General features: G+C 48.9%; 1 protein-coding gene across 1 annotated transcript in view; it reads right to left on the bottom strand.

Annotated features, from left to right (window-relative positions):
- Nucleotides 1-10,235: 10,235 nt before the first annotated feature.
- GGA2 (golgi associated, gamma adaptin ear containing, ARF binding protein 2) overlaps nt 10,236-23,838 on the bottom strand; it is a 65,443-nt gene continuing 51,840 nt past the window's right edge. Inside the window, exons 15-17 of the mRNA XM_069209669.1 lie at nt 22,717-22,886; nt 15,266-15,376; nt 10,236-12,007 (exon numbers count right to left, since the gene is read on the bottom strand). Coding sequence (XP_069065770.1) covers nt 11,894-12,007; nt 15,266-15,376; nt 22,717-22,886 — 395 coding nt within the window. The 3' untranslated portion in view covers nt 10,236-11,893. The remainder of the gene's footprint in view (nt 12,008-15,265; nt 15,377-22,716; nt 22,887-23,838) is intronic.

Genomic DNA, 23,838 nt, shown 5'->3' with positions numbered 1-23,838 from the left:
GCCACCTTTTCCGGGGCGGGAGCACCGCCGATAAAAACACGGCGGAAACAGACTACGAACGGAAAAACGCTCACCACTACGCACTCCAGGAGGAAGGAGGACAGCATGGAACCCGAATTAAACATCCTACCTGCTCTCGTCTACCTTCTCATCTACCACGAGTACGAAGTCCGGCGCAGACGACAACGGTGAGTACTGCACCTACGACACACGGGAGGGGGGAGGAAGAAGGGTTACGGGCACACACATATGCGCCCCCCACCCCCCAACTATGTACACACCAATGCAGAGCAACAAGTCACAGTGACACCACCCAAACACCCCAGAAAAATGCTAGGACATAATCAAATTTGGAATAAATATTTATGTACCAAAAAGGTCCTGAAAAATATCGTACAACCATGAAAGATATTCACAAGAAAACAAATGACATACACATCAGTGTATAACTGAAGTAACAAGTCCTGCACATCCTACGAATTCATCATGTCCGTGGGCCAAAGTTTTGAGAAACAAGGGCAAAGCCCACACAGGAGACCTGAGTCCTTTGGAGAGAACACTGCAGGGGCATCAGATGTAAAAACTACAGGCACCTCAGGGGGAAGGGAAGGGGGGGGGCACCACAGCCACATGAGTCCACGACGCCAGATCCACGAGGAGCCACCATGCCCAAGCCACAGTCTCTCAATGTCTCTACAGTGGGTGGGCTGCCCACTGGACCATCCTGGGGAGTGCAAAGCCACAGTCTCTCAATGTCTCTACAGTGGGTGGGCTGCCCACTGGACCATCCTGGGGAGTGCAAAGCCACAGTCTCTCAATGTCTCTACAGTGGGTGGGCTGCCCACTGGACCATCCTGGGGAGTGCAAAGCCACAGTCTCTCAATGTCTCTACAGTGGGTGGGCTGCCCACTGTACCATCCTGGGGAGTGCAAAGCCACAGTCTCTCAATGTCTCTACAGTGGGTGGGCTGCCCACTGTACCATCCTGGGGAGTGCAAAGCCACAGTCTCTCAATGTCTCTACAGTGGGTGGGCTGCCCACTGTACCATCCTGGGGAGTGCAAAGCCACAGTCTCCCAATGTCTCTACAGTGGGTGGGCTGCCCACTGGACCATCCTGGGGAGTGCAAAGCCACAGTCCATCAGGTGGATGACAGTCTCCACTGGTCAAGGAGGAGGCATGGTGGGCACAGTGAACCATAAACAGTGATTGAGACGGCGGTGCCCAGCGGAGCGGTGCTTGAGAGGAAGGGCCCAGCGGAGAGGTGGAGAGACAGCGGTGCCCAGCGGAGCGGTGCTTGAGATGAAGGGCCCAGCGGAGCGGTGTTTGAGACGGCGGTGCCCAGCGGAGCGGTGCTTGAGACGGCGGGGCCCTGTTCAGCGGTGCTCTTCTCCACGGCGGGCCCTGTTCAGCGGTGCTCTTCTTCACCGCGGGCCCTGTTCAGCGGTGCTCTTCTGCACGGCGGGGCCCTGTTCAGCGGTGCTCTTCTCCACGGCGGGCCCTGTTCAGCGGTGCTCTTCTTCACCGCGGGCCCTGTTCAGCGGTGCTCTTCTCCACGGCGGGCCCTGTTCAGCGGTGCTCTTCTTCACCGTGGGCCCTGTTCAGCGGTGCTCTTCTCCACGGCGGGCCCTGTTCAGCGGTGCTCTTCTTCACCGCGGGCCCTGTTCAGCGGTGCTCTTCTGCACGGCGGGGCCCTGTTCAGCGGTGCCTATCTTCACGGCGGGGCCCTGTTCAGCGGTGCTCTTCTTCACCGCGGGCCCTGTTCAGCAGTGCTCTTCTCCACGGCGGGCCCTGTTCAGCGGTGCTCTTCTTCACCGCGGGCCCTGTTCAGCGGTGCTCTTCTCCACGGCGGGCCCTGTTCAGCGGTGCTCTTCTTCACCGCGGGCCCTGTTCAGCGGTGCTCTTCTCCACGGCGGGCCCTGTTCAGCGGTGCTCTTCTTCACCGCGGGCCCTGTTCAGCGGTGCTCTTCTGCACCGCGGGCCCTGTTCAGCGGTGCTCATCCAGCAGGTCAAGGGAGCCAGACCTGGCCTGGACTCCCTGCTCAGTCGCCCTCGGACCGTGACGTTTCGGGACCCTTCGGGGACGGACTCCTGGCCTCCTTAGTGTCCTCCTTCCCAGCTGGGATGTGGCATGTGGGGTCCACCTTCTCCGCGCTCTTGCTGCCCTTCCGCTCCTTTGATGGGGCTCTCGGGCCCTTGCCTCCCCTAGATGGTGTGGGTGGTGAAGTGGCCGCACATTGCTCCTTGGGGGCAGCCCTGTCGGTCCTCGCACGGCGGCCCTTGTTTTTGCGGGTCCTCTTGCCGGGGCGGGGGCTGGACGTGTCCTTGCTGCTGATCGATGTGTCACTGCTGGCAAAGGGTGGGCTCCAGAACCCATGCACAACAGTGACACCCGAAGCTGGGCTGGTGGTGGCTGTGGTGCTCTTGGGACTCTTTGAAGGTGGATGGGGGAGCTCATCGGGGGGAAAGAGGTCAAGGTTAGCCATGAAAAGTTTTTTAGGGCCAAGGTAAAGGGTAGGAGAAGTGGAGATGGAAGTGGAGGTAGAGGAGGTGGTTGGAGGAGAGTCAGGTGTGCTGTCATTGGGTGAAGGTGCTGGTGCTGTAGGCTGTCGTGAGGTGGATGGCTGTTGGGTGGGTGGCTGCCTGCGTTTGTGTGTCTTGGAAGAGAGGGTGACAGACACAGTGGGAGAGGACACAGGGGACGTGTAAATGGCAGTGGGGGTGGTGACTGCACGAGTGTGGACTGTACTGGAGGGTGAGGTGGTGATGGAAGCACTGGCTGATGTTGGGGTGCATGCAGGTGTGAGTGTAGACGTCACAGGCAGGGAGGAGGGAGACGAGGAGGAGGGGGACACAGGGGTGGCAGTGGCTGTTGGCATGTCTGCATCTGGGTGTTGCTTGGGTGAGTGTTTGTGGGATCTGTGGTGCTTGTGTTTGGATGAGCTGCTCTTGGGTGTTGAGGTGTGTGCAGGCTGGTCTGATGGTGTGGATGGGATAGGCTGAGGAACAGGAGGCAGTAAGAAGAGGGAGGCTGGAAACAGGGACAATGGCTGCCGTCAGTGCTGAGGCCAGAGCAGTGAACGCTCGTTGATGGGCAGCCTGACCCAAATGAATGCCCTCCAGGTACGCATTGCTCTGTTGCACCTCCCTTTGCACACCCTGGATGGCATTCAAAAGGGTCGTCTGTCCAACAATGAGCGTCCTTACCAGGTCAATGAGCTCCGCACTGAGGGCAGCAGGGGCAACAGGGGCAGGGGCTGAGGTGCCTGGGGCGAAGGAGACGCGCGCCTTCCTGGGCGAACGGGCACGGAGCGAAGACTGAGGGGCTGCTGGGAGGGCGGGGCTGGTGCGCTGGGTGGCGGCTGTACCTGTAGAGGCGGGGGCACGGATGTTGCCGCCACCGCTAGGGAGCTCCCATCCGAGGACGTGTCGCTTTCGCTGCTCTCACCAGCGGTCCCCGTCGTGGTGCTCCCCTCGCCCTCCGGATCACTGGTGCCCTCGGTGTCTGTTCCTGGGCCCACCGGGGCATTGTGTCCTGCAGCTCCCTCGTGCTCCGATGCCAAATCTCCTCCGCCTGATGATGCTAATGCACACATGCACAAGAAGATGAAGAGAAAGGGTGGGGGGAGAAAAAAGAAGACCAGGTTGAGTGCATGCAATGTCAACACCGTTGGCGGAGAGGACAGACACAGGAGCCTAATGCACTAAGCCGCGCATTCGGGGTACACTACTCAGTACTACTGACTAGGACAACAGGCCAAGAGACGTCAAACGCGCACATGGGAGATGCTGGACCTTCAATGGCTGTACTTGTCACCCTACCGAGGTGGGGGCCGGGGGCACAGGGCCATGCCTAAGGGAGAGGACTACACTACAGAAAGCGCCCTGGCCTAATGTCACCCACAGCCCTCCTCCCCCACCCAGACGCCTCCACTGCGCAGAAAGATAGGAGAATGTGCTGATACTCACCCCCTTGTGTCTGCTGTGATGTCTTAAAGCGCCCATCCAATTCTGGGTAGGCCACCGCCAGGATCCGGGACATCAGGGGGTCATGGTGCGACTGGCACCCCTCTTAGGTTGGGAGGCCATCCCCAGCAGTGTTTCTGCGGTCTTCCTTGTTCCGCGGCGGATGTCCTCCCACCTCTTGCGGCAGTGGGTGCCCCGTCTGTTGTGGACCCCCAAGTTCCGGACTTCCTTGGCCATGGCACGCCAAATCTCGATCTTCTGATGCGCGCTGACCTATTTGACATGTACAGGGTGGAAAGGAGGAAATCATCAATGACCTGCATGTTAGATGTGATTGGCCCCCCCCACCAACTTTGCCATATGGCACATACTCTCATCTGTCGGGCGTTGCACTCCTCATTCGCCCCCCACCCCACCAACTTACATCCACCCCAATCCACACAGGCATAGCCCATTCCATGTGCACCCGGTGTACTCACTTGTTGGTCTGGAGGACCGTAGAGTAGCGCATACTGGGGGAGGACCCCATCCACGAGCTTCTCCAACTCTTCAGACGTGAAGGCAGGGGCCCTTTCCCCAGTCGCAGCAGCCATTGTATCTTCCAGACCGAGGTCACAGCAGCACTTGCAGTATAGGTCCTCTCCTGTGGATGATCAGGTCTCGAGTGATTAAGCAGATAGAAAATGGCGGTCACGCCCGCGGCGGTGCCTACCGCGGCGGTGCGTACCGCGACCGCCGGCGCACTTCGTCATTGGCTCCTGAAACCCATAGGCTTCAATGTTAACCAATGCGGCTTTGCGCCGCGGTCTTCGACCGCCTACCGCCACGGTGTGCCCCGCAAGCGCATTGACCTCACATCCCATTGTCCCACTTCACAGGTCAGGCAGCCGCCATTTCAAGGGCCTACATGGCTTAATTTTGACTGCGACACACAGGCCTAGGCCTTGCATTGCCACACATACACGCCTTTCAACCCATTGCCATTCTTTAACTGTGCAAGCTGTCTGTACGTACCTGTGGTTTGGCTGACTCTGTGCTCCATGTTGTCCTTCCTAGGCACCGTCCGCTGGGACTTGGGATGAGAAGGAGGAATCCTCGCATGTACCGACCGCTGGTGGACCTGTCGACAATGGAAGAACGCCATATAATACTTCGATACAGACTTGACCGTGCCACTATCCATGAACTGTGTGCCCAGCTGGAGCCAGCCCTGATGTCCCCCATCCGCCAACCCACAGGGATTCCCCCTCTGGTGCAGGTTTTGTCAGTCCTCCATTTTTTGGCAACTGGGTCATTCCAGACCACAGTGGCCATGTCATCTGGAATGTCTCAGCCTATGTTTTCAAAGATTTTGAGTAGAGTGTTGTCTGCCCTGATGAAACTCATGCGGAGCTACATCATTTTCCCAGAGGAGGGTGACTTGCCTACAGTGAAGGGTGATTTCTATGCCCTTGGACATATCCCCAACATCATTGGTGCCATTGATGGGACCCATGTGGCTTTGGTACCCCCAAAAGACGATGAGCAGGTGTACCGAAACAGAAAAAGTTATCATTCGATGAATGTCCAGGTGGTCTGTTTGGCTGACCAGTACATCTCCCATGTAAATGCCAAGTTCCCAGGGTCAGTGCATGACGCGTATGTGATGCGAAATAGCAGCATCCCCTATGTGATGGAGCAGCCACAGAGACAACGTGTGTGGCTAATAGGTGACTCTGGTTACCCCAACCTGCCTTGGCTACTGACCCCAGTAAGGAATCCCCAGACCAGGGCAGAGGAACGGTACAATGAGGCCCATGGGCGAACTAGGAGGATCATCGAAAGGACCTTTGGCCTCCTGAAGGCCAGGTTTAGGTGCCTGCATATGACTGGGGGATCCCTGATGTACTCACCAAAGAAGGTGTGCCACATCATCGTGGCCTGCTGTATGCTTCACAATCTGGCATTGCGACGTCAGGTTCCTTTCCTGCAGGAGGATGGTGCAGATGGTGGTGTTGAAGTAGCTGTGGAGCCTGCGGAGAGTGAAGAGGAGGAAGACTCAGAGGACAACACAGACAACAGGGACAGAGTAATAGAACAGTATTTCCAGTAGCACACAGGTAATAATCACCCATGCCATTTTACATTTCCTGAAAGCCTCCTGCATCTCAACTTTGTCGGTTTCCCCCCAGACCTATGAACATGATGTTTGATTTTCCCTTCCCTTTTCTGTGCTGTATGAGCCACTGCGTGACCTCGGCTTGGTTGGCCCATGGACTAATGCTAAGTTACCTCGGTATGTGTAATTCACAATGTTCACAATACGTAATTGATATGTAATGTGTCATACATTTGTAAATAAGACAGGCTGAGTCCTGATTGATTTCAGTGCAATATGTGATTTATTATTAGTGCATAGATATTGGTACATGATAGTGAAACAGTGATGGGTGGGGGTGGAGTAATGTCCATGGCGGAGTCCAGTTCTCAGTCTCACAGGTGCATTGTCCATATGCCTGTGGCAGGATGGAGCAGGGGCAGTTCAAGGTTTGACAGGGTGGCAATGTGGGACAGTGGGAGGACTTCAGGGGGTATGTGATGCTGGCGGGGGACTTGACATCCTACTCTGTCGGTTTTTTTGATCTCAGGCTCCTTTTGCGGGGCGGTTGTTGTTCAGCAGGAGGTGGGGTTCTGGGGGGCTGTCGTTGTGGTGGGGCCTCCTGTCCACTAGCGCCGGCGGAGGTGGTAGGCTGTTCCTGTTCCTGGCTAGTGACAGGGGCCCTGTGTGATGCCACATGGTCCCGAAACGTGTCCTCTATGCGGTTCAGGGCCTGGACTATGCTCCCCATAGCGGATGAGATGTTGCTGAGTTGGTCGCTGAACCCCATGTAGCGTTGCTCCTGCTGTGCCTGGATCTCCTGGAACCTGGCCAGTACCGTCGCCATCGTCTCTTGTGAGTGGTGGTAGGCAGCCATGATGGTGGTGAGGGGCTCTTGGAGAGTGGGTTCCCTGGGCCTCTCCTCCCCCCCCTGTCGCACAGCAGCCCTCCGAGTTGCCCTGTTTCCCTGGGCCTCTGTCCCCTGGACGGTGTGCCCACTCCCACTGCCCCCAGGTCCCTGTTGTTGTTGGGTTGGTGGGTTACCCTGGGGGCCCTGTAGTGGTAGACACACCGCTGCTTGACCTGTCCTAGAGACAGAGGCATGGGCCCGCTGGGTGGGAGCTGTGCTGTTGTTCCCAGAGGGGGTTGGGTCTGCAGTGGCCTGTGTCTGGGTGAGGGGAACCGACTGCCCAGAGGTCCCCGATGGTCCGGGCTGGTCGTCAGGTTCCAGGTCGACAGAGCTGCTGTCATCACTAGTGGCCTGTTCCGGGGGTGGGATGGACATTTCTGGTCCCTCCTGACCGGTGTGTTGTCGTTCGGGTCCTGCATGGGGTAAGAGGGTATGGTTATTGTTTCTGTGTGTGCATTAGCTTGCGTTTTATGGGTGCCCTTGTCCCCCAGTGCTGGCATTCCCTTGGGGGAGGTGTTGTGAGGGTGTTTTGGGGGGGGGGGAGGGATGGGTATGTGCAGTGGTCATGCTTAGGTGATGGGTGTCCATAGTTTGGGGGTGGCATGCAGGGGTTGGTGTTGGGTGGGTTGTGCTGGGGAGACATTCTCAGGGAGGATGTGTGCTGGGGGGTTGGGGGTGAGGGTGGGGGTTAGCATGCTGGGGGGGGGGTGAAGTGGTTGGCCTTGTACTTACCAGAGTCCATCCCTCCGTGTACTCCAGCGAGGCCAGCAGGATGCAGGATCTTGCTCCCATGTTGTGAATTCGGGTGGAGTGGGTGGGGGTCCCCCGCCAGTCTTCTGCACTGCGATGTTGTGTCGCGAGACCATCGAGCGCACCTTCCCCCGTAGGTCGTTCCATCGTTTGCGGATGTCCTCTCGATTTCTGGGATGCTGTCCCACCGCGTTGACCCTGTCCACGATCCGCTGCCAGAGCTCCGCCTTCCTTGCTATGGTGGTGTGCTGGACCTGTGAGCCGAAGAGCTGGGGTTCCACTCTTATGATCTCCTCCACCATGACCCGGAGTTCTTGGTCCGAAAAGCGTGGGTGCCTTTGTGGTGCCATGCGGTGGTGTGTATGAGGTGTGGGGTGGTGTATGTGTGATGTGTGTGTTGGTGTGTGGTGCTTTGTGCTTCTATGTGGTGTGTGTGATGTTGCGGTGTGCCTCTGTGTGTCTGGCTATCTATTCTCTGATGTGTCTCTCTCTCTCCTTCGTCTCTGGTTTTTGTTGGTAGGGGTTTGTGGGTGATGTGGGTGTGTGTTTTATATGGTATTGGATGTGTGGGAGTGGTGTGTGTATGTGTTTCAGGTGTGTGCCTTTCAAATTGTCCAATGTGGTAGGGGTTTGTAAAGGTGTGTGTATTTTGACCGCGGCGGTGTGTAGCGCCAATGGAATACTGCGGTTGAATGACCGCCGCGTCGATTTGCGGGTCATAATGGGATGGGCGTATTTCTGTTGGCGTGGCGGTGGAGGTTTGGTCTTCTCCAGTTTACCGCTGGCCGCTGATGTGGCGGACTGCAGTGGAGGGCGGATTTTCGGAGGTTTTGCAGTTGTGGGTCAGAATGTCCGTGGCGGCTGACCGCGGCCGCGGCGGTATTGTGGCGGCCTTCTGACCAGCGGTAAGCGGCTTTTACCGCCGAGGTCAGAATGACCCCCTATATTGCTAAAGGAACACAGGTTGACAAGCTAGGTATTTACAGAGACAGCAGATTTAATGTAGCAATATAGGTGCTCCTAGCACTCCAGAATAGATACAGATTTTTTTTAAGTGAAGGACATATTACTTACCTTGCAGAGAAAATACAGACCACAATTATAGACAACCATTGTTAAAGAAAGCCTTACCACTGACATTAGAAAATATTAGTGTTCTGTCACACTTACCAGCAGTGGGCACCACAGCACTTAAAGTGAGCCCTGAAAATGCTAATTTAAGATAAGTTCTCCGCCACGGTTTTGGGCTGACTCGAGACTTAACTAGTTGAAGAACTGGAGCAGCAGTATTTTACCACTTTAGAAATTGATAAATGTTTGTCACTAGAAGTTTCAAGTGATCTACTGCTTTAACATTTGTTGACATCTCTACACTAATTCCACAGCGCCACAGAACACAATACAGTTACATACCACAAAACAAAATAATCACCCAAAAACACAACAGGGTACAACAAACAGTGAAAATAGAATGTGACACACAAACCATAGTACAGCACAACAGTAACCCACAGACATAATTCAGCACAAAAACAAAACACTACAAAAGTAACACAACATGACTGAGACAAAAACGCAACACAAAAATATGCACCAATATTTTTGACACAAATTACCACCTCCAAAATTCAGCTCTGTTGATATAGAGATAAAAGGCATTTGCAAGATGCAGTAGCTTAATTGCTGCCAATAGCTTGTAATCGCCTCAGTCAGAAATATTCTGTGATCCAGCTATGGACGTGACCACAGGCAAGAGCTCTACATTCAGAAGTGATTGGGGCAGCAATGGGCTTCGAGTTAGACTGCTGTTGAAATACAGGCTGAGTATCATTCTAGAATCAGGAAACCTACCACATTTCCACTTATATTTCTTTTATAAGCCTATCATACTGCTTTTATACAACTGGGTCTGCGCAGCCTTCCAACAAGCACTAAAGCAATTCTTCTATACATGCAGCTATGGAGGGTATGTTTAAAAGTGAACAATTAAATGTTTAAACTTTTGAACTAAAATATGAGGTGGCACAACCACTCAGATAGCTGAAAGGCTTTGGTACGTGTACATAGATAGATGAGAGATAGATAGATAGATAGATAGATAGATAGATAGATAGATAGATAGATAGATAGATAGATAGATCGATCATCAAGGTACATATATTTGCAGTTAGGTGTAGAAAATCTATACAAGCCTACCTTTTGATATTTTGTGTCTTGTTATTCTGGCCATGATATTGTGACCCACCCGTAATCTGGCTTTGATATTGCCAGCCCACACCAGTATAAAATAACCAAAAAACGAATATTGGAACTGGAAATGAGGAAGACATCTTTGCCTCATACAGAAGCTAGACAATGCATGCCCTTGCTTTGAAGCTGGGTGAGATGTCCTCACCCCCAACAGGAGCTAAGCGCCGCAAGTGTCCACTGTCATAAAGGAGACGAGCAAGATATTTCCTTATATCAAACCAGCAGTTCACAAGACAGACAACGTACAATTGAAAAAACTGTTTGGTTCAGCGAATGATCAACAATTTACAGCCTCCATTTGAATTTATTTAACAGTTTTTGAATTGCGTAGGTGCTTGCTTTGTGGCACCTACAATACATATACTAAGCTGATAAGATTTTGAAAATACAAAAAATGAAATACATTTTGTAACAGACATAGCACACTATTCTTGGATTTAGACTGCTTAGAATAACACATATTTGTTCCTTAAGTAATTGCAGAAAGTGTTGCTATTTTTCACGTTCAAGGAGGATGTCCTTTTTAAGGGCTCATCATACAGTGGAGAACACTAGCCCACCTTTCACTCGGAGGTGAAACCTTGTGTACTTATAGGTGGTAAGAACCCAGAGTCTAGGTTGCTTGAAGGTACTTTTTTATTTCCGTTTTGAGGAATACTGCAGATTGACCACTTACGAAGTGGATGCTTCTTGGAGGCTCGTATGGTGGGAGTTACTGATTATCTCCAGCATGCTGCATTCATCCTCTTCCTGCTGTTGGTCATTGTCTCTCTGTCATTATACTCTGTTCCACCCTCAGCAACCCAACCCAACCCCACCGCGTCACCAGTCACTATCTTCTGCATTCTCAGTCAGTCTTTTCCCGTCTCTGTGGGTTATTTCCTCATGCTGTGGCAAATATCACTCTTTTCCTGTATCCCCCACCTCAGGCTGTATATTCAATTCCCTCTTGTGTGCCCTACGGTCATTTATATATAATTTGCAGTGCAGTGAGTCCTATCCCCTCATATGAAAGCTCAAAGCACCATCCTTTACCGAGACAATGACTTACCACTCACTCATCAAGAAAGCATCGCTGCACAAAGAAGTGAACTCAAACATTGCATATGAGGCTGACTATTCACATCAGGCCCGTCTTCTGAAGCATGAGTATCGAAACCTGGTGCAGCTTCTAGGGCCTCACTATCCAAAGTAGGCCCATCTTCTGAACCCACAATATCCACTCACGGTCCATCTTCAAAGGCATCAGTATCAACACAAGGTCTATTGTTTGAGGGATAAGTTTCCAAACTTGATTCATCTTCTGAGGCCTCACTATCCAAGCAGGCTTATCTTCTGATATCTCATAATTCCAGACAAGGTCAATTTAATGAAGCCTCAGTATCAACATATGGTCCATCTTCTAAGGTCTCAGGATCCAAACTTAGTTTGTCTTCTGAACGCTCACTATCGAACCCAGGCCTTTCTCTTTAATTCTCTGTTCAATATCAGGCCATCTCCTGAGGCCTCAGAATGTAAACAAAGTGAGTTCAGTTGAGGCTTTAATAACCTAATCAGGGCCATTTGCCTCAAGGCCTTATATCCAACCGGGTCCTTTCCAAAGGCCTCACTGTTTAAATGCCCCACGCCTTAAGACCTCAGTATCTGCATCAGGCCACTTCTAATACAAACAATTCAAATCTGCATCAGGCCATTCCTGAGACTAGGTATTCATATCAAGCACAACTGTCAAATCCTCAGCTTTAAAGTTAGGCCCCTCACAAGATCTCAGTATACAAACTGAGTTAATCTCCTTTGACCTTCACATCCCAACAAGTCCCTCACAGTGCCTCAGCATCACGATTCAGCCATGCTCTTGAAAACATTAGCATGCACACAGTCCCATCTTCAGAGGGGTCTTGGGATTCATTTTACATTCAGGTTCTGTTCTGGCACAAGAATATTATCTGATTCTGTTCCACACAGTTCCATCCAGGGAACTGTGAATCTCCCCAGTGTCACTGAAAGCCTGGCCAGCCTGGGTGAACGTCAGCTTGTACTTGAGACGCACTCGGTCCTAGGAGGAAGGAAGACACAAAGGTATTACTGGTAATTTGTTTTTGGTGTGGCCAAAGAGACACAATACTGGCATTACTTCCCCAATCACAAGACGGTCAATGTTACCTGTCACAATGGTTTGCGCATTGAGATTTGTGGATATTCATGGGATGTACATTTCGCTGGCGAGACATAGCATTGACGACTAGGTTTGTAGCCTGCAAGCGAATCGGACCTTATGTGCTATATAACCAGTCACAAATAGTGGTCGCTATTTTCAAACCAACTTTTTGAGAATGGAATATAGTATTACGGGAACTGACCTCTGTACCAATAGGTCAGTTCACAAAACACTGAATCATAGGGCATTACAGAACAACCTACCAAATTATTATTCATTAGACAGGCTTCAATTTATGAACCCTGTGATTGATTGACAGCAGACCGTCATCCCTGTGACTGCATTCCAAAACATAATATATTTTTTTTTAAAACAGCCCATGTTCCTTATTAGACTTGTACTGCTGTTTTTTTGTTTTTTACAAAAAAAAGTTACCTGTTTTGGAAAGTTCCAGGGTTGGGACGACAGTGGTACTCTGAACCACTGCCTATTCCCCTGAGGCTCCCAACAAAATTATCAAAGAGAAATTCAGGAGGAGGACTCCCCTTTCATTGCCTCTCCTATTTGCGATACAGAAAGGATCGCAAAAGTTCTTTTATGAATCAGAAATCATTTTTGACTCATTAAAGAGCTTTTCTACATAACAGAAATGCTTTTGGAGCCGATAACCCAGTAGGACATGGGTTTGCAAAAGGGCTTTGTACATGAGGCCCATTTGACTTGGGGTTACCTTGGCTATCTGGAGCTGAGCTTTAACTTCTGTTTATTCTAAATAATGGCTTGCTGCCTGTTCTTCATGCATACAAGACCTCTGTAACCTGAGAAGCAGATCATCTATCAGATGTTGGAGCATCTGTGTATCCTGGGTATGCAGTAGCTTTGTTGCTGTAATATTTAGGTTAGCCAAGGGTACCTTGGTAACAGTTTTTAAGACCCGTGGAATGTCAGGTATAAGTTCTGCTGTTTAACGAGTTTAGTCTGCCAACTACTGTACGTTCATTGTAACCAGTGGTATAATGTTCATGACCAAGGCCCAATTCTGTAATCTGCGTAACTAGGGAGATGATTCTCATGCGTAATACTTCCAACTGTAACACCTGTGCATTATGAGGGTTAGTCCTTCTATCTATATATGTTGGACGAAGAATAAGTCAGCAATCTAATGTCCAAGCTTGTACCATCTCTGTAAATTGAGGATTATTTCTGCTGCACGCGAAATTACCTAATTTGTCAACATAAGCAATAAAACATAAAACATGCCCTGTTTCTTACCTTGCCTGCCTGTCTTGCCAGAAGCTATATCAAGTGTTGAACCCCTTCATTCAGCTACACCCAAGGCCAGATTCTTGCATCATCCCAGGAGGCTCGCAGCTAAGGGATTGCTTTCATAGCTGCTTGGAATACCATGACCCAGCTGTCTCCCCAAGCCCCGATTCTAATCAAGGCCGTGTACTGTGTGGGGTTGTGAACAATGTCTCTAGGATTTATTCTGCTTTCCAGCCTGGCCTTGGCTACACACTTACCTGTGTGAGACTTGGCCCAGCCCTCACTGCCAGTCAGCTGCCCGGTCCTGCTCTGTTTTCCCTCATAGTCTACTAGAGATCAATTCAGATATGCCATGACACGGATCACACAGGGCACCCAAAAGTAGTTACCAACCAGAGGTTTGCCACTCAATCAACTAAAGGTACACACAAAACAGAAAATACCGCACAGCTCAGATATGGCAAATAGTCAACTATTGCAGGACTCCTATCCGCTCTTGCCACATGGAGAGACCACATCCTATCACCCAAGAGAACAGCTGACGCCTCCACTCATCCCACAGTTCATTCACATCAACATCGCCATTCACTGTGGAGACATTTGCTTCAACCCTCCTGGCACAGATGGCAATCATTGCCAATACATCAACACAGTTCAAGTATTCCACATAGTAGGCAAAACATTTCGAGCCTGATTTAGAGGGCTCCCCCGTCACAAGCGTGACAGATATCCCTTCCGCCGTATTACAATTCCAAATCGTACTACGGCAGACTGGATATCCATCACATTTGTGACTGAGTAACCCATTCGTCAGACTCTAAATCAGGCCCTTAGACTGCTTCTGGCAGACAGGCACTGAGCAAGTTACCAATCTAAGATGTGCTAGCAATCGAAGCACGCCTTCCTCACACAAGACTTCTGACTCCACCCTTCAACCACTGTACAGTGGCGTAATGAAACTTGAGCCCCCCCTCAAAGTACACGGAGAGGCCCTCCTTTGCTCTCACTCAGGAGCTCTAAGGCCAGGGTACTGAGCTGAGGGTAGCCCGTGGAGCTCGGGGCCCCCAGCACCAGGCTGCAGGGCCCTTTGTTACGCCTCTGCCACTCTGAGGACTTACTGCAGCACGATGCCAAAACATATCATCAAAGGACGACTTAGATCTGACCAACAATCGAATGCCTGGAAACATCTGGTGGGCAATCTGGACGACCGCCTGTACTCCAGTGCCATTCAGATAGCAGACTGGGCACTACACAGATGTCACTAACATTACATAACACTGACAAGGCAACATTTCTTCCCAGTTTACAGTAACAGGAAGTGAATTCAAAGGCAGTTCAGCCTTTTCTGGGATCCTCTTGTAATGACTGAAAAAAGTGGTGATATGCTGCATCGATGCCACAGATATTCTGATTGACTTACATCAAATAATGAGAATGGTAATAACACAGGTCCCTATTCACAATCAGAATTACTGACACAGCATTCCGTTTCAGCAATACTCATTGGTAATCCGTTCAACCAATCAGTGCAGCACAATTTGTTACGACTATTCTGATTGCAAGCTGTCAGAAAAGCAGTGGTTGGGTAGCTCATCCTTGGTACGTGTTTTCTAATCTGCTTTCAGGATAGATTATGGTGGATTTGCAAAATGAGTTCTGCTTCACATGTGGCCTAACAAGGGTAGATTGTCCCATTTTGAATTTCGATAAACAGCTTTCTAGTACTAACATAACATGTGGTCCTGTTTATTCACTACAAGCTGCATACAAAAATTCCCTGTTTACACTTGCTACAATAAGAAGAATTATTGCAATAGTTGACCAAACCTGTTCACAGCTCAGCTGATGTGATTAGGTTTGATACTAAAAAGTTAAAACGTTACCCACCTTCTGTGGATTGCAAATCAGCAGAACCTGGGATATGACTTCTGGGGGGAGCAAAGGATTAAACGGGGGTAGCTCGGAGCTTGATGACGGCTGCAACTTTATTCTCATCACCTGAGGAGGAAAAGAGGACATACTTGACAAAAGAATTACACTGGGTAGGGATGAGCAAAGGATAGTATATGGGCAGCTTCTGGGATGAGAGAAAGGAATCCTGAAGGTTTGCCACAGAGGCATGATCACCAGGCACTTCAAAGGTTTTATTGCTAGAGGTGCAAAGATTACCTTTAGTGACACTGGCTAAATACTGCAAGCACTTCACTGCAAGTGGTGTTCATAAGGGACACTGCTAGAGCTGCGAACGTGAGTGTTTGAGGAGTGTCCAGGAAGTGGGAGGGGTATTTGGGGACCCCTGGTGGTGGGCTGTAGGGGAATATTATGAGTGTTTTTTTGCTGAAAGGGTGAATGAGAGGATTGTAGGAAGGACTGCAGAAGTGTAAATGAAGGAGAGCATCTGAGTTTAAAGTACTAAAAGGGTGATTTCTTTAGGAACGAAGGAGGTACTTGGGTCACTGCAGGGCTGGTGCAGAGGGGTTGTTGTGTGGAATAAATGCATTTAAGAGCACAGTTATAAGGTATTACAGATTGAAGGGTACGCCACTTCTCCATGATTCAACATGGACGCCATCAGATTTTACCTGTCTGCACCACAAGACCATGAATGCAATGAGCTTTCATGAGCACTACCATCTTCAAAACGTTGGTCTCACTGATGGAGCAGTGTCAGCATTTAGCATAACAAGTCAAGTGCTGGAGTAAAACAAGGATACTGCCCGAGGGTCATAATCAGTGCCTAATTTGTGCTTTTTGTTTCCCGTGCGGGGCACCAGCACTTTTTTTGAGGGCCAGCACTTATTTTTCTGCCTCAAGCATTTACTGCCAGCAAAAGACACATATGGGAGAAATGGGAGAAGAGAAAAACGAAAAAGCGTCACAGTGGGAGAAAGCAGAAAGCTGCAGGTGTGAGCTGAAGGGGCATGGAGTGTCTGTAAATGGATGAAAGGGGCCCGAGATGGCTTTAGGATTACTCTGCCTCAGTATTCTGTGTTCGCGCATTTAATTGCAGGGGCCGCATGTTTAAGAGGAGGGCTTTGGGGACCGGCACCTTTGTATTTACAAATTAAGCACTGGTCATAATAGATTATTGGAGGTTATAGCGATACCCTGGTCATATACGAAGGAATGCCTGCAGTTCGGTAGGGAAGGGTATGAGCAAGTTTGTATCAGTTGTTAAAGGAAAAATGCTAGGATTGTGTCAGCTGGAAAGTACTCACAAATAATTTATAGAGGTGTTTAGAGCACTCCCAGGGGACCATTTATTAAGTGTCGTAAGCATGTAGTCATAGAGGGCACTATGTAGGTGTGACAAAAAGATAGCCTCAAGATAGCATGCCTCAAGATAGTGAGGTCAGAAGGGGGGATCCACTAATCAATACACCTGTTTCAAGTTGGATCAGACTCTGGTACCTTGATATTAAGGAAGCTTCTTCTGAGACTCTGTTTACACTTACTTGCGTATTCTCGTACTGATGCCACCATTTACCAATTTTGTTATTTTTCTATAGACTATCTGCTCTTTGACGTATTGGTGATTTCTGCTTGTTGGATGTAGGCAAAGACTCATTGGTTGTGCTAGGATCCCGGTGTGATTGTAAGCCTCAACGTCCAAAGTTGGACATCAAACTTCTATTCTCTTGGAAAGACGATTCCATTTTGGGTGGAATGGCCCACCCACCTTGCTCTTCTCTAGTTGGCTAGGTCCTTGTTTGTTTATAAGACTAGCTCTCCTCCCAGGTTGTGGTTGATTCTTGAAGCTTTGCATGTAGAGAGATTTGTTTGTGGCGAACAGATCTATGTTTGGTGTTCCCCATTGGTGAAAGTATTTTTGAAGTACTTGAGGGTAAATATCCCACTTGTGTGTTTGTTGATGATTTCTGCTGAGAACATCTGCCAATTGGTTGTGTATACCTGGAATGTATTGTGCTATCAGGTGAATTTGGTTGTGTATTGCCCATTTCCAAATGTTTTCAGCTAGGAGGGAGAGTTAGGACGAATGTGTCCCTCCCTGCTTGTTTAGGTAATACATGGTGGTCATGTTGTCTGTTTTGATTAGGACATTCTTGTGAGTGAGAAGAGGATGAAAAGCTTTGAGTGCTAGGAAGACAGCTAACAACTCTAATTGATTTATGTGTAGCTGTTTGTGTTGGGCATCCCATTGTCCTTGGATGTTGTGATTGTTGAGGTGAGCTCCCCAGCCAATCATTGATGCATCTGTTGTAATTATGGTCTGAGGCACAGGGTCTTGAAATGGCCGCCCTTTGTTTAGATTTGTGGAATTCCACCACTGAAGGGACATGTATGTTTGGCGGTCTATCAACACTAGATCTTGAAGTTGACCGTGTGCCTGTGACCATTGTTGTGCAAGGCACTGTTGTAAGGTCCGCATGTTTAATCTTGCGTTTGGCACAATTGCAATACATGATGCCATCATTCCTCAAATCTTCATGACAAATCTGACAGTGTATTGTTGATTTGTTTGTATTTGTGTGATTATATTTTCAGAAAGCTTGTAGCTTTTGTCTATTTGGATATGCTAGAGCTTGCTGAGTGACTGGTATTGCGCCTAAATACTGTTGTATTTGTGCTGGTCGAAGGTGTGATTTTTGGTAGTTTATTGAGAAGCCTAGTGTGTGTAAGGTTTGTATTACATTGTATGATTTTGGCATTGTGTATGACTGTTTGATTTTTATTTGCTAATTGTCTAGATAAGGAAAGACATATAGGTGTTGTCTTCTTAGGTAGGCTGCCACTACTGCCAAGCACTTTGTGAATACTCTTGTCGCTGTTGTTATTCCAAACGGCAACACTTTGAACTGGTAGTGTTTTCCTTGAATGACAAACCTGAGATATTTTCTGAGTGCAGGATGGATGGGTATATGAAAATACGCATCTTTGAGGTCTAAGGCTGTCATGAAATCTTGTTTTTGTAGTAGTGGGAAGTAACCATGTGAAAATGTTCTGACAGGATGTAAAGATTGAGGGCCTGAGGTCTAATATTGGCCTGAGGGTGCCATCGTTTTTGGAAATTAGAAAATATAGTGAGTAAACTACTGTCCCTATTTGAGACTGTGGCACTGTGGCACCAATTCTATTGCTTGTTTGAGCAGTAGAGATTGGACCTCTTGTAACAGAACGGTGTGTTCTGTGGATAGTTTGTGTGACCTTGGTGTGATATTTGGAGGAGTGTCTATTAATTCTAAGCAATAGCCATTGCGGATAATTGATAGCACTCAGTTGTCTATGGTAATATTTTGCCAATTTGTGTGGAACTGTTGTAGTCTTCCCCCCACAGGAGAGGTGTGGAAGGGAATGAGGGAAGTCACTGTTTTGGGTGCTGTGGAGGCTGCTTAGAGGCTTGAAATTTCCCTCTATTTCTGGGGTACTGTCCTCTATATGTGCCCCTAAAACTACCACGTTGGTATTGCGGTTGGTAGGTTGGCTTTGCCTGTGAGGTGGATGCCTCAGAGGATTGTGGTCTGAATCCACCTCGAAACTGAGGTTTTTGAAAGGACCCTCTATATGGTGCAGAGTAGAGTGCACCCATTGCCTTTGCTGTGTCAGAGTCCTTTCGCAATGTTTCTATGGCTGTGTCTACTTCTGGCCCAAAAATATGTTTTTTATCGAACAGCATATTTAACAGTGCCTGCTGTATTTCTGGCTTGAATACAGAAGATCAGAGCCATGCATGCCTGCGTATAGAGACTGCAGTATTGACACTCCTAGCAGTGGTATCTGCTGCATCTAGGGCAGATCGTATTTGATTGTTAGTAATGGCTTGCCCTTCCTCCACTACTTGTTGTGACCTTTTCTGGTGTTCTTTGAGGAGATGGTGTATTATGTCTTGCATCATGTCCCAATGGGCTCTGTCATAGCGAGCTAGTAGTGCTTGCGAGTTGGTTATTCTCCACTGATTTGCTGCCTGGGACGCAACTCTCTTCCCCTGCAGCATCGAATTTCCTGCTCTCTTTATCAGGAGGGGGTGCATCTCCTGATGACTGACTATTTGCTCTCTTCCTGGCAGCGCTAACTACCACAGAATCAGGAGGTACCTGAAGGGTGATATAATCAGGGTCAGAGGGTGCAGGTTTATATTTTTCTTTATCCTAGGTGTTATGATGCGTGCTTTAACAGGTTCACTAAAGATCTGTTCCGCATGCTTTACGATGCCTGGGAGCATCGGGAGGCATTGATACCTAGAATATGTTGAGGATAGAGTGTTAAACAAGAAATCCTCTTCTAGGGGCTCTGTATGCATGGTGACGCCATGATATGCTGCTGCCCTAGCTATGACTTGGTTATAGACAGTACTATCCTCAGGTGGTGATGGTTTAGAGGGATAGCTGTCTAAGGGCCAGATGCAGGAAACACTTTGCGACTCGCAAATGCGTGTTTCCAATGCAGAAATGCATTTTGCGAGTCGGGACCGACTCTCAAAATGCATTTCAGAATCGCAAATAGGAAGGGGTGTTCCCTTCCTATTTGCGATTCGTAGTGGTATGCAATACCATTTTCGACTGCATATGCGGTCGCAAATGGTGTCGCAGTTACCATCCACTTGAAGTGGATGGTAACCCAGTTTCCTTTGTGGAAAACGGGCTACACTTAAAAAAAAAACAACTGCTTTATTTAAAAGCAGTCACGAACATGGAGGTCTGCTGACTACAGCAGGCCTCCATGTTTGCGAGTGCCTATAGTCGGTATGGGGCCACAATTTGCGACCCCATACCGACTTGCAGACGGTGTCTGAGACACCGTTCTGCATTACAAATTGCGACTTGCAATTTGCGAGTCGGAAGGACTCGCAAATTGCAAGTCGCAATTTGCAATTTTCCTACATCTGGCCCTAGATCGTTACTTGGAATGGGATCTGGGTCATAAAGATCCCATGGATCCACATTGTCCTTGGTTGAATCATAAGAATGAGTGGGTGACTGCACTGTGTAGGGCTAGTGGGGAGAATGAGCAGAAGATTGAGTAGGTGGTGGTTTCTCCTTCTGCTTTGGCACTTTTGCTGGAGGCTGTATAGTGTTCAATTCCTCCTGCAAAGCTAGCTTCCTCTTTGTTTTTAAAGGAGGTGCTGACAGAATTCTCCCTGTTTCTTTATGGATGTGGATCCTGGATTGCCTTTCATCCATAACATCTAGTACTGGTTGTACCTCTAACTCCTCTTCAGAGGTTTTGTGGCTTTCTTTAAGTCTCTTTGAAAGTCCATGTTCCTCTGTGTAAGTTGGCCTTTTTGGCTCTGAAGCGTGCTTTTTCAGGATCGAAAAAGTTGATGAGGACGAAGGTTTCGGCTTCAAAACTGGCTTTCTAATTTTCGACTCTGAAAATTGGTGTCTAGTGGAGTCGGAAATGGAGCTCTTTGTTGTCTCCGATGTTTTCAGAGGAGTGGCCTTTTTTGGTGACGAACTGGGAAGTTGGTCACCGCCAGTCTTTTTTCGGGCCGAGCCAGGGCCTTCTGGCAGTGGCGTACCCAAGGCCTTGTGCTTTTTCTTTTGTGAGGGTGCAGGGGCAGACGTACTCGCATGTTGTCCTGCTGTGACTGGTCTGTCTTCCTCTGATTCTTGCTTGTACTCGGAATCTCGAAGTGAGACTGCGGTCTGCATCAATTCTTCTTCTTCTACGTCGAGATGTTCACCGCTCCTCAACGCCATTTCGAGTCTTCTTGCCCTTCTGTCTCGCAGAGTCTTTTTCGATTGGAAGGATTGACAGGCCTCACAGTTTTCTTCCCGATGGTGTGGGGAAAGGCAGAGGTTGCAAACCAGATGCTGGTCTGTGTACGGGTACTTCGCATGGCACCAAGGACAGAATCGGAATTGAGTCTGATCCATGAGGCTTCCACGCGGTCGGCCCGAATAGGCCCGAGTTGGGTGCGCGCGCCCCGAAGGGCGAACAAAGTTGTTTTCCCGACGGTACTGCTGTGTCGATAGAAGGATTTTAACGTGATCGATTCAATACCAACAAAAAGAGAGTTTTACAGAGTTTTCCGTATCGAAATCTTGGTGCTAGAGGAAACACGTCCGAACCCAACAGTGGAAAGAAAACAATCTAACAAGGGAGTCGACGCCCATGCGCAATGGAATCGAAGAGGAGGAGTCACTCGATCCCGTGACTCGAAAAGACTTCTTTGAAGAAAAACAACTTGTAACACTCCGACCCCAACAGTAGATGGTGGACTACAAATGCACAGCATTTGTATCTGCAGCTACACATGCCATTGAACATATATATATATGTATGCATCTGTGTAATAATAAGTCTGGAGGTGGGCGTGGGCACTGGATACAGAGAGGCATTGTCACTGGCAATACTGGAGACAGGGAGAAGGATATTCTGGTTCATGTTGGCAAGGGAGGTGAATACTCATTCGAGTCACCTATAGCATGTGGGGTGTGACAAATATCCACAGTGTCACTGAAGGAGAGCTGCAGTGAATACTCTGCTTCACTATTGTGAGTGTTTTATGGATCTCTGAGGCTACTGCTGGAGAGGCGTGGAGGGATACAGGGTACTCAGGAGACTGCAGGGAGCAATAACTCACAGGAGTCATTGCTGACGGCGCACTGAGGTCATGTTAGTGGGTGTGACAGATGCTCTGTGGTCACCATAGGAGCGAAGAATCAAAGTCTCCTACGAGTTAGTGATGCCAAGCACTCAGGGGATCACTGCAGGAGATGTGTGTCAGGATAATCTGAGGTAGCTTCTTGAGGGCTGCAGGGATGGAATAAATACTCTGGGATCACTGCTGACCGGGGTGTGGTGGATATGCCTAGGGTCATTGCTGGAGGGCTGTGAAAGATACTCATACAGTCACTAAGGGTGGGGCGTGTCGCATAGTGTGACTGCTGAAGGGCTAATGAGGATATATATTGAGTCACTCTTGGAGGGATTCAGGTGGGGCCACTTTGGGGCCCGCACTGGAGGGCTGTGAAGAATATTCATAAAGGCCAATGCTGGAGTGGTGCCAGAAGATACTCTGAAGTCACTGCTGGGGTATGACACAGATACCTTATGCATGACTGCTAGAGGTTTGTCGCATATAATCATGGGGTTTACTACTGGAGTGGTGTGGTCAATACAGATGAGGCCTCTGCTGGCTCGAGTAGGGTGGCAAATACACACATGGATCATTGGTGGATGGGTTGCAGGAGCGTTGTCTGGAGTCACTGCTGGAGGGGGTTTAGAGATATTCATCTGGGTCACGGCAGGAGTTCCTGGTGATGTGCTTGATAACAGAAACCATTCACTAACAAATGGCATTCAGGCCTGCCTTGTTTTTTCCTATAATGGGGAACACTCAGCATTATATACCCCGATCCACACCAGATGCTCACCTTGGGGACCGCAGCCTGGAACAGGATGTGCTGGGTAGGTTCTGGCGCCGTACTCAGTACTGAGAGGACTAAAACAGTCACATCAGGTCGCTCGGGTGCTGTCTCTGAAGACACATGTAACATGACCTTCAGACCATTGTTATCGTAGACAGTGACCGGGACAATGCTACCTGCAGAAGAAAGAACACACACCATGAGAAGAAGTGGGACTATTCCCTCTTTCCTGAGGGTGCAACACAGTAGGGCTAGACAACAACCCATAGGGGATCATGACAAAGACTCTTCCATCATCCTGGCATATACTCCTACTACTAAGAGTGTTAACCAGTAGGTAGTGTGTAGGCCAAGAGAACCCCAGCACTCTTGTCAGTATTTGTTTTCCATTTTAAACAAATGTACTTGAAGATTACATAATCGTTTGATAATCAGGATGGGTTAACTGCCTCTTTGTTGGTTGCCTGTACCCCGCGTCTGTAAATAAAATTGGAAGAGGCCGGTATATGTTGACTTTTGCATTCCACTCTTCTGCACCACTAGAAAGGGAATAGAACATTCTTGTGATTAATGTTCACGTTTTTGCAGAACCAGTAGCAGAAGGTCCTGCAGTGCTATATGGCAGAACATTTTCAAGAGAGAATATCCCATGAATTGAAATTTTGCTCAGTAATTGGGTATTCCACCCCTTCCAAACTACTCGTACTTGATTTGTTAGCACTCGACAGGATGGAAGTAACCCCAGAGATACCAGGGCTTACTTCCGATCATTGTTATCAAATATGATTTCTTTTTATTGTATGTATATATGGAATTACAGATAGGTAGCTTTCAGCAATGAGGTTGGGTTCCACCAAGGGGTTCCAAGTGTTTTCATAGACAATCTGAGTGAAGCTCAAGTTGTCCACAATGTCTCTTAGAACACGGATGTGGCAAACACCCTTCATTTGATATGTAGCCATCGCCAGTTTTGAGTTGTAATTGCCCCTCTGCCCCACATAGTCCTTCCTTTCTTGAGCTGACCCTCATGGACCAGCAATCCTGAGTGAAATGAGCAAACAAAGCATACCATGGATGCCTTCAAAATGCACTGATGCTTAGTGTCCTGCGCACCCCTACCCACCCCTC

The sequence above is a fragment of the Pleurodeles waltl genome, chromosome 10, assembly GCF_031143425.1.
Source record: "Pleurodeles waltl isolate 20211129_DDA chromosome 10, aPleWal1.hap1.20221129, whole genome shotgun sequence".
NCBI lineage: Eukaryota > Metazoa > Chordata > Amphibia > Caudata > Salamandridae > Pleurodeles > Pleurodeles waltl.
This window is presented reverse-complemented; position numbering and strand designations above follow the sequence as displayed.